The sequence below is a fragment of the Platalea leucorodia genome, assembly GCF_965183815.1.
Source record: "Platalea leucorodia genome assembly, chromosome: 22".
NCBI lineage: Eukaryota > Metazoa > Chordata > Aves > Pelecaniformes > Threskiornithidae > Platalea > Platalea leucorodia.
In genome coordinates this window covers 7616156-7632761 of record NC_138844.1, presented here as the reverse complement: position 1 = coordinate 7632761, position 16606 = coordinate 7616156, and the positions used below count along the sequence as shown (strand labels likewise).

At 39.7% G+C, this 16606-nt stretch overlaps 1 protein-coding gene across 1 annotated transcript in view; it reads left to right on the top strand.

The window, feature by feature from the left end:
- Nucleotides 1-16606, top strand: part of TANC2 (tetratricopeptide repeat, ankyrin repeat and coiled-coil containing 2) — a 215101-nt gene that overhangs the window by 126829 nt on the left and 71666 nt on the right. The window contains exons 8-9 of the mRNA XM_082331638.1: nucleotides 2909-3172; nucleotides 15480-15605. Coding sequence (XP_082187764.1) covers nucleotides 2909-3172; nucleotides 15480-15605 — 390 coding nt within the window. The remainder of the gene's footprint in view (nucleotides 1-2908; nucleotides 3173-15479; nucleotides 15606-16606) is intronic.

The following is a 16606-nucleotide window of genomic DNA, read 5'->3' as shown; positions in this document are numbered from 1 at the left end:
ACCAACTTTTTACCCCTGAGTATCACACTGCATCAGCCTTAGTTGGTGCAGATAATGTGAATTTTCTGAAATTAGATGTTGCTTTCTCAAATTTTTGTTGTGAAGTTGTAATTTCTGAGCAGCTCTCTGGGTCGCACCGTTGGTAAGCTTTAGCTCCCCAGGAGACGTGCTCTGCATGTCGGTTCATGTTACTGGCTTGTAGCTAGCCTTACACTTTTGCCTTTTAAATAAAGTAAAAATCAGTTTGGTTTAAAATAGCTCATAGAAGAGATTGAGTCCATAGAGCAATCGCTTCCAGCCTGTGTAGCAGCACTTGTATCATCCAGGGCTGTTCAGAAGGTAAATTAATCCACAGGGAGCAATCCTAAATACCTGATTCAATGAAGAGTTTGCACATAAAACAGCTTTAGTGTAAAACAGTGAAAATTATGTTTAAAATGAACACAAATTGACAATTAGAAAAGGGACCGGCAGGATTTATTAGCTATTTTTTCTTTTTTTGTTGCTTCATTTAGAGAAAACTTATTTTGACACATGGTTATTTTGTTTCTTCTCAGTTTGATGTATTGGAAGAGGACTGATTTCAGCTGCTGATGTGTTTCTACAAAGATTAATTAGACATATACTGAGATAGGTTTTTAAAATTAATGGATTTTAATGGATCAATGGATTTTTTTTTTTTCTGTAAATAGACAATGTATGCCTTGCATTGCAGACCCAGACTTTGAAATGGAGATCTTCTAGAAACCAGTTTAAAACCTATTTCTCAGTATTAAACAATTTGAGGGAGCAAGATAAATTTGTGAAAATCTGTTTCTAGTTTTTATCTTATTTTCCTATGCTAAAATGTAAATGTCTTTACCTGACAGCAAACCTATGGTTAAATGCCAACAAGCAAATACCGGTTCTTAGCAGTTGCATGTGTTGATTTTAAGTTTCAAAATATGTTACAAACAACTAAATTTTGGAACACTTGATGAGATATGAAGATATTGATCCCACTGCATAGACAAGAAACCCAACACTGAGAAATAAAATGATAGAAATAGAGGTAAAGTTTGAAGCTGCATGGGATGGATAAAGAACAGGCACACTAAGAATTACAGGTCTTGACTTTTTTTTAATGATGATTTTGTGACTTTAGATGTAAGCAGTTAGTTCTGGTTCCTATTATAATGTCATTTAACACATATAATTAAACCAGATTAGTCCTTGGACATTGAAGTTCATGGTTTTGCATTGGGGGTAGAGTCCAGCAGTCTGCTTGGCACCGCGGTAAGGAGAGCCATCCAGAGCCCCTGGCTTTAAGTGTCATCACTTCATATTTTGTCAGGTCTACATGGGTATTTCTGAGAACTTAAAATCAAATGTCTAAAGGTAGGCAGTGAAATCATTCCTGTACTCAACATGTAAACAAGTGGCTAAAATACGTATTTTTCTGCCTCTGGATGCATTTAGAAAAACAAATGAAATAACCCTTACCCATTTGCAATTAAACTGCATCCTCCTTTAGGTGCTCTTTGGCTGGAACTTCTTTTCTGGGCCGCTTACTCTTAAAACTTGGCACAGAAAAAGCTTTAGCCTAAAAGCATGTGAGTCTTTGGAGTAATTTACTGTTTGTGTTTATCAATATAAAAATTAATTTGGTGCTGTTTGTTAAGGAGGCAGCATCTCCCTTGGTTCAGGAACGGGTTTTTGTGAAGGCAAGAGGGCTGCCCCTGAGGAGACATTACAGTGTGATCTGTGTTGCAGACAAGAAAATCCGCACTGTTGTGTCTAGGGACAGATGGCACAGAAATTAGCAGAGAATTTGGACTGGGAAAGGTATTTACCACAGCTATGTGAAAACGATGGATTTCAGTGGATTTAGCAAGTAGATCTACAAGCACAGGGCACATCTGGGGCTTCAGAATATTCAGGGTCAAGTTGAATTTCAGGATTTTGAATAGCAGCGGAGATGTGTGTGATTGGGGTGATGAGAGGATAGTGGGCTCTGGTTTGTGATTTCTCTTTTTCTCTTCTTTCTTCTTTTCTCTTCCTTCTTCTTTTCTCTCTTCTCCCCTGCCCCCCGCCCCCAAGTTAGGGAGCAGGCTGGTATGGGCATTGGGACCTTCTCTCAATACCTGAGAGGTCTGATTATGACCTTGAACAAATATGTGCAAGAGTAAAGATGAAAGGAAAGTCAGTAGCCCAAAGGGAGTGACAGCCAGGGGAAAACTGCATCAGAATTCAGAAGGGAAAACACCAACGGGAAGAAGATGTTAGTGGCGTAGATCAGTGTACTATTGTCACTTCCCAATGTGAAAGTCAATATAGCAACAATCGTGATCTGTAAAATGAAATAATATAAGGGAAAATGTGTGGATTACAGTTAAAGCTTCATAAAAACTTGCTGTCAATCAAATGAGATACTGGGTTCAGTTTCTGAACCGAACTAATCTATGAGAGCTGGTTGTTCATGCAAGTCAGGCGGGGGCTTTCTGTGCCTGCGGCTTTTCAGTGTCAGATACTGCAAGTTTATAAACTTCTGCAAATATTCCCTGAAAAGGTGGTAACTACGATGCAAATTAAAAGATACGAGGAGCGCTGATAATGCTTTTTCCTTAATAATTTCTGCTCTTTCTGGAATTGTGCCTTCAAATACAACACTGCACATAATTTTTAATACTTTGTAGTTACAAATAGCTTTTAACAGTACGAGCCAAAACATTATAGCCTAAATGTTCTTTTAAGAAGTAGTAAGCAGAAACAGCTAAACTAAATTCCATAATCTCTGATTTATGTGAATGTGGAAAATACGATGAACATCATTTTTTGGCTCTTGCATTACACAACTCAGCGTAGAGTAGCATGTGTGCAAGCCATTCTTTCTTTGTTACTCATTTTGTTTATAATTTCTTCCTTCAAGCTACTTTGACAAGTTACTCAGAAAATGTGGAACGCACTAAATATGGAGGGGAAAGCAGTAAAGAACTTGGTTCTGGAGGAAACCTGAAACCTTGGCAGTCCCAGAAATCCAGCATGGACTCCTGCTTATACCGCGTGGATGAGAACATGACGGCTTCCACCTACAGCCTGAACAAAATCCCAGAGAGGAACCTGGAGACGGTCTTGTCCCAGTCAGTGCAGTCTATTCCTCTTTACCTTATGCCACGGCCAAATTCAGTAGCAGGTAAGAAATAAACATTTTTGCCTTTAGGTCAGAGCGAGACATAGTACATGCATGTCACAGCCTTTTTCAAGTTCTCATTATCTGAGAAATCTTTCTGTAGTCATCATCATTAAGCATGACGAAAATTGTCTTTTCATTTGACTTATTGCTTCTAAATGGAAAATTCCTGTGGGGAAAACTGATTCTGATGATGTTTAATGGTAATTTCAGCAATCTGTGGTCTCTTTTTTACAAAAATGTACAACTGTAAGATTATTGGAGAATATATTTTTAAAAAAAAAAGATTCTTTGCTATCATTACAAGGCAAATAATCTTGGGTTTAAAGTCCCGCATAATTCCAAGACATCATAGCCATTTCTACTGTTTCAAAGGATTCATTGCAAGTAAAATCAAGTGTCTGATGTTCTCTGATCTTAAGAACTTTGGCGTTAAGAGAATTATGATACTTTCTCTCTACAGAAAAGTTGCTATGGTTCTCATCTCTGTTGGTGGACTTTGCCCTGAACATCTTAGCACACATGTGCACGCACTGGTTTGGCTTTTGCAGCATCTGGGATTTGCTAATGGCTGAAATCTTTTCGTTTGGCATAACATCAGAATTTTCTTCATTTAGTTTCACGCCTGGTGTCTGAGAGATTCCTAAATGATGCTGTGACATATCTTATTGACGTCTGTTAAGTTTCCCCCTGAAGCTGGTAACAGCAGGACAGAAACAAGAGATAGGATTAAAAATATTAAAACTTTGCTGAAAAGCTGCTTGCCTGGAAATATTCTCCTTTGCTTTGCTGCCCCATATTTTTTTCTTGCTGGGTAAGTTCTCTGGGGTTAAACATTCTGTTGAGGTGGTCTGTATGTCTGTCTGTATAGACACATGGAGAAGTAGAGTCTTTGTTTTTTTGTTGAGTCCCTGCAGGATTCTCTGGCTGGCTGGCAGCATGAATATTGCTCCAGAAAGCCTAGACTGCACAGAGCGTGGGATATTGTCTGTTAAAACAGCATCTCTTGGCAGCCCAGGCTGCATTGCATAACTAGATTAGGTTTCCTTTTTAATCCCACTTTGGGCAGTCACAGGCCCAAATGCAACGTAGAAATGAGATTTTATAGATGCTAAAATATGGGCACCATAAGCATGGAGGTACAGCAACGCATGCTACTTATGACTGAAAGAGTAAAAGCATGGGATTTCAGAATGGAAAGAGGGGCTAGGAAAAACATGGGAAACTCCTCTTGCATAGCCTTGTTACTTTAGGTTCATTTCTTATAAATGACACCACGTAAACACCTTCAAAAGAAAACAGGGCAGGCCGGGTACCATAAATTTAAATACGCGTATGTATTGGTTTAATTGACTTGGGAAGTCGCTGGCTTGCTTGATGCATTTAGAGGCAAATACCTTTTCAAGAGAAAACTATCTAGCAAGGTTCGGGAACACCTTTTCCTTCTGGCTGGTTTTGTTTTGTGGGGGTTTCAGTGCTTTTTAGCAGTATGCTAACATAGTTCATATCCCAGGATAAATCATTGTGGTAGTAACTATGGACAAGAACACAAGATCTGGCTCAACCTTTTATCATCAAATGATCACGTGTGATCTCCTATCAATTTATGGCAGCAGAAAACTATGTTTTCTATGTAATAGACTTATATGTGTTTTTTCCCCAGACCGGTTAACCTCGTTATCTGTGTACTTGAATGATGGGAAGGGGAAACCAGATGTAGTTTCATGGTTGACTTAAGCCTATCTGCAAAATGTGCTGTTGCCCAAAGAGTTAATCGTGTGCTGTCTGCCAGCTCCACGTCCTTGCACCAGCGCTACATGGCGTGTAGCCATTTGATAAACCAGATTAGTAGACTAATCCCACTGAATATTAACCCTCTAGAAAATATGTGTTATATTAATTTTGAGCCACAAATTCATTAGTGTGGAGGCAAAGAGTGGCTGGAAGTGGGGCAGAAAGCTGCCTTTCTTTTAGTGGTATTCCACATTTTAAGGTAATCATGAAACCACAGCTTTGCTAAAACAGACTGTTCTTGTCTTTTTTTTCAAATACAGTTGAATTTGTATACGGTCTATTCTTGGGGACCAAAGCATGGCGGCACTTACACCTTGTGGCTTTTCTTCTTTTTTTCTTCTTTTTTTTTTTTTTTTTTAAAGGTTCTCCCTGTGTATCTTCCAAAATGTCACAAAAATGTTCTTTCTTATAGCAGGCTTACAAACAGCAATCACTGCCGTGTAATGCATCCCTTCACACACCCTTCAGCTTACAACTGGAAGCAGTTCTCCCAACACGTATTGATCTTGTCTTGCACTTCGTTGCATAATATTTCTTAAGAAACAGTTAAAAGCACTTTTTTTGATAAATACTTTCTCTTGGGGAAAAAAAGAAAACTGGAGACTCTTGTGTACCTTAAAATGCAGAAGTGGGATGTTAGATTTGGTCGGGCACTTCTCAGTCTTGCTAAATCGCTGAGATTCAGGGGTTACTGTATATGCGATACGAGTTTTTTACAAGCTCAGTTGTGGGAGCAGTGAGAGCATGTCTTTCACATCGGCTCGGTGGGAACACATACAGTGAGCAATACTGAGTTACTGCATGGCATATAGCAGTTGTTAGGCAGTTTTATGGTATTAAGTCAGAAGCAGCTGCGAAGGGCAGTGCTGTTTGCCCGGGCAGCGAGCATTGCAAAACAGACTTGGAAGAGAAAGGGGAACTGTGCTGCAAAGGGGTCGGAGCAAATTATCCCACTTGCAGTAGTAGGAGAACTTAAAGGTCTCTGGGTCACACATGACTTATGGACAACAAATTGCTCACAGCTTGGCTGCGGGATAAAGTACTACTCATAAATGAGAAGAAAATTAAGTGAAATTTGAGCATAGTCTCTATGCACTAATACCATGTTTGAGGGGGAAGACACATAAGGAGATTCAGGGAGCAGAGCTGCTGTTTCTTTTCTCCTAATATCCCACATTAACAGCTCTCTCTCATATTGAAATTAGTGCCACCACACTTCAGAGCCAGCCCCCTTTTAACGTCAGTGGGGGCAGCTCAGCCACTGAGTCCATTCCACCTTCAAATTTCATCAAGTCTTTTCAAAGCTAAAAATGCAATTCAGCTCCAGAAATTGATTTCATGCACCATTCGCAGACCATCTTTATAAATGCAGAGAGGAGCCTAGCCTGGCTCTGTATTGTCTTTTTTGTCTTTTTATATAGAAAAGGTATTTTTGATCTCCATAGGGAATCTTTTAAAGATCATCTTATTGAGTTAGCATTTCTCTTGCACTTTTTTTCTAGCAGGTTGGTGGAGCTAAATATTCTTTCAGCATTTTTTAGTTATGTCTCTCTGGAATGTCAAGTTTTTTTTTACAATCTCGAGATTTTTTTGTTATTTTCTAGGTTACACTATTTCTGCCATTTTACTTATAAAGTTCCTATCAATTCAAAAAGAGAAGTGGTTCCCTCAACATATTCCTCTTACCTATGGAGAGAACACTTGTTGCCACAGCGCAGCCTGAGAAAATTAGATTTTCATCAGCTAAATTGCATAAAACCAGCTGGAATGAAACAGTTGTGTAGCTTTCATCTTGGAAACTGAAATGTATCCCACTTGAGCTAGATGCAAGGAATGGTTGCCCTTCGTGGATATTGGCCTCAGTTTCTCATTGTCTCTTGGAGTTGGAGAAGATTTACCTGGTTTTACTGAAGATTTTTAATGTCATGCATTTAGCAGCTTATAATTTTACCAAAGTTACACTGTTTGAATTCAGAGTTTTAAGATCAGATGGCTGAATTTCCTGAAAAGCTTTAGCATAACTGTTCAGTCACGTTGGACATGAAAATAAGGGGAAAATGCAATGTTTTGCTGGAGGTAAATTCCTGTACTTGCTGCATTTGAGAGGTCCTAGCACCTCCAGCTTTGCCACTTGGGCACAGCTGGATTTCCTTGGTGTTACACTGCTTTTGTGAAACCCCTCTTGAGGCTCTAAATTGAAGTAAATTCTTGTAATCTTACTGACTTCAGTGATCTGAGACAACTTCATTTACATGACGATTGTATTATTGGGGAAAGAGTTGTAAAAATCAAGTTTAGTCGTGGTAGCCTTAAACTTATTTAAAAATTCACTCTATTTTGGTGAACTCCATCCCTAACTATGTAAAATGTGGAGTATTATCAGATTAGAACCAGTCAGTCACATTAACATTTCAGGATTTTAAAGTAGTATTTTAAATCAGTTGCACCCAGGGAAGTGATTATATCTTCTGTTAACCTCAATGTTATAACTCAAATCCATTAATACAATTTTTTCTTTTGTTTAACCAATGCTATGTTATACTGTATTAATTTAACAAGGGGGAGACACCCACAAAAAAGCAAATTAAAAATTCTGTTAGTTCTAATTAAGGAAATTCCATTCCTACGTAGTTAAGATAAGGGAGTGTTGGGAGGTATGTGTTACCTCTCCTGAACATGGCCTTTGCAGTACAAAGAAATGTTGCTTCATTCTTCCAGTATTAACAGCAATTTTTCTTGCTGTGTGGCATTCAGAAAGCATAACCCAGTAATCACCAGTTTTAACTGAAACCCCAGATCTTGAAGCTTTTTAAAAAAAAAAAAAAAAAAGGCAGGAAATTGAAAGGAACAAAGAAGTGGAGTCAAGGTACCAAGTGTCTGTGTTAGGTATGATGATATGGAAAAATCTCTGTATTTCACCAACACGCACGAAGCTGTGTGTACACCAGCTGTAATGCTGGCCTGAAGCAGTCGTTGCCAAAGGCCCTTGTGATGGCAGTGGCAAAGGGTGCAAAGCTAATCTGGAAATCCTCCATGGTTATGGCACTGATAGTAACAGCAAATTACCAAAAAAACAATTAAAATTCCCTTTTTTCTTGCATTTGCCTGTCCTCCAGTGATTTGGGTGACAGTTTCAGGAAGACAGTCAGGAGTTGGTAGCAAAATTCTTTAAAAAAAAAAAAAAAAAAAGTGGTCTTTACTTCTGTGTGGTGCAGAACTTTTTACCTGTTGGAAGAGATAGTGTGTGCTCCAAAATGAGGGAGGGCTGCAATTTTTGAGAGGTTATGATCCAAGAAAAAAACCTATAAATATAATCCCGGGTCTTCCAATAATTCTTTAAAAGTCACTTTTACAGTTCAGCCCCGTATGAATCCATTTGCTTTGCTGTTTTATTGTTCCCAGAAAGTGAAAGCTTCAACCGCATTTTCTTCCTACCCCATTCCGGGCAAACACACACAATAATTCATTTTACAGACTTCAACATTTTTCATACTAATCATCAGAAGATGCTTGGCATTGGAGTTAAGCATTCAGATTTTTGAATGAAAACAAATTTCTTAGGAAAGTTTGCGTTTCATGTACACACTGAAGGTCCCATTCTATTTCCGTTAACCGTGAAATGACATGAAATCTTGCGTTATTTAGACCACATGCATGGTTTATAAGGTCTGTTTGAATGTTAATAGAGAATTAAAATGCCCTTATATAATACCAGCTCCTCTCTTTTTCCTCTTGGAGAATATACAATAGCAGCAAATATATATTAGTTATTAACTTTAAATTCTTTATCCATTAGAAAAGTACATCTTTGAAGGTGAGGGCAGGGTTTGCATAAATGCCTATAAATTATGTCTTTTTGAGAACCCAGTGAGCAGTGGTTGTCTTGGGGAGCATCCTGTATCACGGTATCTGGCAGCTGGTCCTCTAAGAGTATTTCTGGCAGAGATCTGAGTGTCTGGCAGACCTGCCTGCCTCTGCCTGCACCGCACAAGGGCAGAAGCACAAGCTAATAGTACAAGAAAGGTTATAAAATGTGGCTTGAAAAGTGTGACTTGCAGAAAACCAAATATCTCTCTCACCTAAGGTCAGAACAATATGAGGTCAAGCAGCAGTATTTGAGCAAGCGATGAAGGTGATTGGAAGAAACTTGTCACAGAAGTGTTTTTTTAAATGATGAAATATGTTCATATCTCCCTCTGTCCCATGGTTTCCGTGGAGGAGTCTGGGAAAGGTCACAGAAACTGGGTGAGAGCGGTGATCCAGTCTGGAGTGACCAACCTGAGAGATGTGAAACCACAGTAAGACCCATTGAAGACCACACAGGAGGAAGCAGAGCTGAAGCTTTTTAACACCACCTTTAAATCTGCCTGAGGGAAAGAGAATTGATACAAAAATAGCACAGAGAGAAATACGATGTTAAACGAGATGCACTGCAACAGGGGGAAAGAAAGCTCTAATGAGATCTGCCATAGAGCGCACGCTGTTCCACAAGCCCTGCAGTGGTAGCTATGTTGCAGTGTAACAAAAATTTGCACTTTTCTTCTTTTACTTTCATTACGAGGTATGGTTAAACTCTGAAGTAAATGCAACTCTTCATATGAATTATTCCAAGGAGAAAGAGTGAATGAAGATACTTCAGGTAAACCTCAAGACTTAGTATTGTCCTGTCTGTGTTTGACTGCTGATAATTTAAACTAGGTGTCCAGCCAAAAATGTCATTAAATCTGAAGCAAATTATTAATACAGCTATAAGGAATCTGAATTTGGGGTCCACAGAGGGTATTTTACCTTGGATAACACAATCTGATACATGCATCAGTCATGGCAAGCTGTACCCATTGACTCAGGTGAAAGCATCTCCCCCAGAAGACCCTGTCTGCAAAGTCCACCCCCTCCCTGGGCTGCCAAATATCAATTTCAAGTCAGCTCCTTTTATGTTTCTTGTTCAAACAATACTTTGAAACTGAATTATCTTCCACTATTTGTTTTCCATTTCCTTGGGAGAATCACATCTGCGGTATACAAATATTATTTTTGAGGAGGTTTTTTTTTTTTCTCACTTGTGTTTTATGTGCAGTCACTGTGTCTTATTGCATAAGATAAGGTTCAGAATTGAGGGGAAGCTTTCAACAGTTTAATGTTGTATTTTCTAAGATAAATCGATCTTGCATAATTTTTGAAGTACTGAAGCATATTCTCAGAAGAAATTACTTCTAGTTCTTCTGGCCTTAGATCTCTCTAATTATTCCTCAGTTCTAAATCAGGAAGATAAATCATTAGCCTGAGAAATGGCAGGATAGTTGTACTGATGATTGCAAAAATAATCTGTGGCAAAATGTGAAGTGCATCTGGCAGCTCACGCTGACTGCAGTTCGGCATGTATGAGTCTCCTCAGTTGCGACTGTAGCTGATGATGATGAAGGTGGGAAGAGAGCCTGGCCTTGAGCTGCTGAGATATAACTCCTCACTTCTTGTAGGACCTTGTAGCTGGCTTCTCATTTCACAGACAGGACAGAGGTTGAAATGCAAACTCTGTAAATAAATTTAAAAAAAAAAAAAAAAAAAAAGTGCCAGCAGGATTGCGGTTCTCCCCAGGAAATGAAACAATTCTTTCAGGAGGCTCCACGTGTGTTGTAGGGACTCGAAAAATATTCTTTGTTTTTTGCTTCAGAAACTCCTTTCTGCCTGTCGTGCAGTAATTAGTGCCATCGAGCAGCCATCGGAAGAGCCGGATTGTCATGCCTTTGCCATTTGCTCTTTTGGAGCAAGCAGAGTTGATGGTCTTTTCTTGATTTGTAATAAGGGACTGCTTCCATCTTTCTGTAGACCTCAGTTATTGGGTAAGTGCAAAGAACAGCCCTCAGGCTTCATTCCTGTCTTCTCACCAAAATCCACATCCTAGAAGATTAATGGGATTTTGAAAGATTGTTCAGCCCTTTGCATTAGAAAAGCTTTTTAATTACACAACTCAACAAGTGCTGGTAAAATTATGTTCCTCCGAAACCATCATGAGTCCCAACATTGCTAACCCTCCTTTTAGCTGCTAGCTGGTGTGGACACAGTCTAGAAACCAGTTTCTAAGGATGTCTTCAAAGTCCAGCTCTGCATTAACGGCTGTGGTCACCAGTTGTCCATCATTTAGGCTCCAGAAATCTTGGGTTCATGTTGAAAACCTTTTCCTGCATCGTAAGTAGGAAAATCCTGCAGGCAGTAAGGAGAAGATAGTATGAGGCACTCAGCTCTTTATCTATTAAATGTGACTTTCGTGTAAGAGATGAAATATCACAGAACTCCATTCATCTGAAGCTATTCTAAAAGCAGATTTTGAGGACTTAAAAAGGAGAAAAAGAAAGGAAAAAGACCACCAACAAAAACTCCTTAAAGACAGCCTTCTTGGAGGAAAAAAGCAGAACTGCCAATATTGCAAAGTAAAAAATATACCCATGCTGGTTTTTAGCCTCTGTTTTAAAGAAAATGATGTGTCAATTGGGAGATGCCATGTTTGGCTAGACCAGCTGATAGAGTTTGAAAAAGTGGGCTTGAAAACCTGGGCACACTCTCCCAGTGAGTCTCTTCATCGAGTTTTCTTCTACAAAATTTTAAACGAACACGATTAGTATTGATTTAAGAACACTACATGCTAGGTGTGGAGCTGCCACTAGTTAATGCTTCTGAAACAATCAAACAAGACATGTATGTTTTTGAGTCAAATATGGTTTGGGCGGTACAGGTTGTGTATGGCATATGATCTCTGCCTCTTAAGAGTAACAATTTGGCATTTAAATTCCTGTGCAATTATTGCAGGTCTTGCTTCTTGAGCATGCAGCACGTTTATAATGCAGTATTTTCTCAGTATGTGCAAGATTGGCTTGTATGAGGGTGTTTCCCTGGAACTGAAGTAAGAAAAAATTTGCTAATAATTATATTGTAGAACTGATTCTCTATTCAAGGACTAATGTAAATTTTCCCTCAAAAAAGTTATTTCAGTTTTTTGTTGATGAGTAATTGGGGAGGAAATAATTTTTGTTTTTAACTGTTGTTATACAAATTGGAAAAATGCGCTTTTATCAGTTTATTGCTACGTTGAATGATCTTGTATAAAGAAATGAAATTACTAGCAAGGTTAATGTTTCTGGTCATCCTTGATGGCTCTGTATGTGCTTGATAGAATTAAAATGGGACTGGAGCAGGACTGAATATGGAATTTAGAGGGAGGAAATGTTGTCATTCAGCAGCTGAGAGAGAGAGAGAGATACGCACGCTCACTCTCTCATATACGCGCATATATATATACACACACATATATATACACACATTTAGTGATGGAGCATACACAGTCGTGCTCTGCTGTGGGTGCTTGGTTCTCCTTGCAGCAAGTCCAATATGGGGAGTTTTGTTTTCTTTCCTTTTTTTTCAGGGAAGCAGGAGCAGCTTCAACAAGGTAACTTGAACTGAATTCATGAGGGTATTTAACAGAACTCAGTAAAGAAAAAGTGTAGTGTCTTCACAAAGAAACAGTAGTTCTTTCAGCCAGCAAGTTTGTTTATTGTATGCGACGAAGCCTTGGTGCAGCAAAATTGCTGAGCTCTGTGTGTAACGCATTAATAACTCCCATTCAAGGGCAGAAGATATGCCTGGAAAGGATGATAATCCTTATCTTAATTTAATAGTCTGCATAAGCTTACTGCAGTGTCATTTACAAATATAAAAGAAAAGCATTCAGACTTTGATTTAAAAAAATTATTTTTTTTTATAAAAAGGGGGTCTCATTTGCCTGAATATTCCTTTTCTAAACTCTCCCAGGATCAATGAGGGCTGTTCCTGGTGTGTTTTTTCAGCATATCTTAAATGCACTAGCCAGTGCTAGGCAATCCTGGCTGGCTGCTTTTTATCTTGTTGCCTGACAATCAACTGAAGTGAAAAGGGATTTCTATTTAACGAGAAAGGATTATCTATTAAGGTCCTACTTTTCATGAGAAAGTCAGCAGCCACATGGGTGAGTGCATCAAATGTATAGGCATACTCCAGCTGACGCTGGCATGGCCCGTATGGATGGTGGGATGAAGGCTGAAGTGGGAAGGACTGACCTGCCTGAGGTGGTACCAGGCTCCCGGGCAAGCCTGGGATTTGTGTCTCTGGACTAGAAACCCTCAGGATCCTTTGGGTCTGCCTGTGGTTGCTGCAGTAACATCTGCTCTTCCGCTGCAGATCCTCTGGCTCAGTTACACTGCAAAACGTGGACATAAATTGCACAAGTTTTTATGCAGAAGGCACATGCCGTAGGGCTGTGCCACTGTAATATAAGTGAAACCTGAAGCTGAATGCTGGAGGTGCTGTGTGCAAGCTGCAGTGGGTTTAGTGTTTACAGAAAATAACTTGCATCCACGCTAAAGCCACATCTTTCTAATTGCAGCATTTCAGCTCTAATCTGCTCCTTCACAGTGAACATCTAATCAACTTTACAAGAGTAGAAGAGCACAAAGGACTTGTAAAAACAAACTTTGATGGTTTTATTGTCTCTTTTTTTCTCGCTCCTGTTGTTTACCTTTTGTCCTCTCTCTCTCATTCTTTTTCTTAAAACTCACATATAGAGTTCAGCAATTTTAAGAACAGCATTAAAAACTGCTGCAAATTTAAGCCCCTTCTCCCAACCCCTTGTTACAGGCTCTGAATCTTGCCTAGTTTTTGAGTGCAACAAGATCTTTTAAAGATTTTTATATGGTCATTAGGCGTTGTATGAAAATAATGTTTCTCTTAGTTTTGAAATTTTCTGCCTTTCAGTTTGTTAAATTGTTACATCTTGTGTTGTGTGGCAAGGAGGAAGGATGTAAAGTCCAGTGCCGTGAGCTACTCTAGCGAGCTATATCAAAATGTTTACTCATGTCACAGCGAAGAATTATTGTCAGCTTCACAGGCAGTCTTTGAAGAAGTCATTTAATTAATTAGTTCAATGTAAAATAACAATCTTGTTACGATAATTGACCAAAAACTAAATAAAAAAAAAGCAGTATCGGATGCAGAGTACTGAGCAGCCAAATATTGAGCAGCGTGATTTCCGTCGGTAAATGTTTACCACAATATTTTGGAAATAGTTGTCAGAACAAGAACTGAACTGGTGATCTGCGAAGACTATTTTTTAAGTTTTATGTGTGTAATTGGAAAGCTTATTTCATGCAGTGGAGTTTTCATTCCTTTGTTTTATAATATTCTGTAAATTACTTGACTGAAAAGGGTTCTGACATGGCAGAACAGTGGGTAAATTCAGATGCAAGTGATCCTAATTTGTTTTGTTTAAACCACATTTTCTCCTATCTTCCAATCATCACCAATAAAAAAAATTGATTGATGCAGCTTTGTGGCCAGTGTTAACTATTCATTCCCCTCTGATACGGACCAGAGGCATTTCCCACCAAACCGTGCAGCCCCCATCATGAAATTCGATTTAAAAAATATTTGTAATCCTTGGGCAGCTGTGGAAAAAGTGTTGATTAAAAACTGATTGCTGAAATGATCGCTGTAAATGTCGTATCTTGGTAGGAAGTGCGGCATGTGAGGAGATGCTTGAGGCCATGGGGTTTGGAGAGAAATACCTTCAGAATCAGGCTGTTTGTACCCTTCCTGCTTCTTACTGATCTGCTGTATTTTCCCGTAACGCCTTGGGGATCACTGCTCGTAGCTCTGCCCCACAGAAGTAGCCCACTCATCTGGAGGTGTGGGCTGGGCTAGTGGTGGGACGATCCGTGTGCTTCAGTTGAAAAATAGAATAAAAAATAACTTGCGCTGTATTATCTGCCAGTTTCTGAGAGAGAGAGAGAAAGTTTCTAGCTGCAGTTTCTGCACCAACCACGCTTATTCGTGTAATGATGGCACCTTCAGCAGAGACCAATAAATCATTCCTATTTAATCTAGCATTGTAAAGAAAACTAAATTCTCCCATGAGCAAGTAACAATGGAATAGTGAAGTTATCTTCTTTAGTTCAGATAACGTTTTTCTCATTTTTTTGTGTATTTTTGCTGGTCTGTTGAAGGTTTAATTTTTCTGCCACTAATTCTGGCTTTATGAACAGATAAATGTTAATACCCAAACTAACTAGCTCTAAAATAATTGAAGAGGAGATTGTGGGCTTCAGCATAAAATGCACTATCGAGTTGTCTTTTATGTAGTAGGAAATGCCGACTGCCTCTGTCAAGCTTTGCACACATGCGATTGAGTAGGTTTTGTGATTGGGAGAACTTAGATATAAGAGGCTCTGTGTCTGCATTTTCTGTGTGTCTTTTTTTATTTGTGAACATCAACAGGAGACCAAACCAGAGCAACTACCAATGGGGCATGAGAAAAACTTACCAAAACACTTCTTTACTCCTTGCTAGGAGAAACTAGACTTGGTTCGTCTTAGCTGTGTTGACTCAATGTAGTTACAACTCTGTGTATTTTGCTTAAAAAAGGAAAAATGCATTAACCAGAAACTAGATCTGAAAGCCAGGTGTGATGTAGTTGTTTCCTTTCTCATGGCAGCCACCAGCTCAGCCCACTTAGAAGATCTCGCTTACCTGGACGAGCAGAGACACACTCCCCTGCGGACCTCCCTCCGAATGCCACGGCAGAGCATGGCCGGCGCCCGCACGCAGCAGGACCTGCGAGGTAGGAGTGCAGTGGAGGCTTTGGGGGCTCACATTTCACAGGGGTGTCTGGGATGGGAGCTTGTACTGCAGCCACTTTGTCCACGTCCTTGTGAAAATGCCGGAGAAGGACCATTTTACGTACAGGTATTAGGCGCCACCTCTCCGTGAGGATATGAACCAGATTCCTTTATTTGCAGCATCCTTCTTGGTGGTGTGGCCAAATTGGAGGGGAAGGAAAATAAATGAAGTAATGAACTAAGGATTCCTGCCTTCTGTCTGATGGTAGCTGGTCAGATGCTGCCCTGTTGCTCCTAAAACAGTGCCGTGATCAGTGAAGTGCCATCAGTGTAACATTTTGGGGTTGCTTTTCTGGGCTGACTTAGATGTCCAGTTTGCCAAATACATGCTGTATGTAGGCATAGTGTAAAGACGCATGCCCCATCACAGTCCTGCTGACACTGATACTAAAGAAGTTCCTTCCCCAACTTTCTGTAATTGCGCTGTTTGGAAGAGCATGTGCTTTAACATGTTGGAGCTTCGAACTCTATTTCAGAAGGATTATAGAGAAATCGTATTATTATTGAATTGGCTCATAGACTGAGCAGCCTCATTTTTCAGAAACACAAGTAGAAGTCAGCAAATTGTACCTTGAAAACAGCATGCTGCTCTGCGCCCCGAGGCGGGGTGATGGCCATCTCCTTCACGTGTGTCCACCTTGCTGAGAGCACTGCCCTCCTTGAGTCCAGCAGCCAGGTCCACAGTGATGGCACGGGCTACGTGTGCCTATGGACAGCCCAGGTCTGAGCCTGCGCCCACCCTGGCTCAGGAGCATCACCCTATATATCCGCCCCTATACCACGCAGGGATATTACTGCAACAGATCCCCAAATTCTTCTCCCTGATTGCTCCCCTACCAGCCCTCTGTCGATCTCTGAGCACTGTGTGGCTAATACTTTGATAGTTTCTAAAAAGTGATAAATTTTGATGGGCTGCTATTTTTTTCTTCTTTTTTTGAACAAA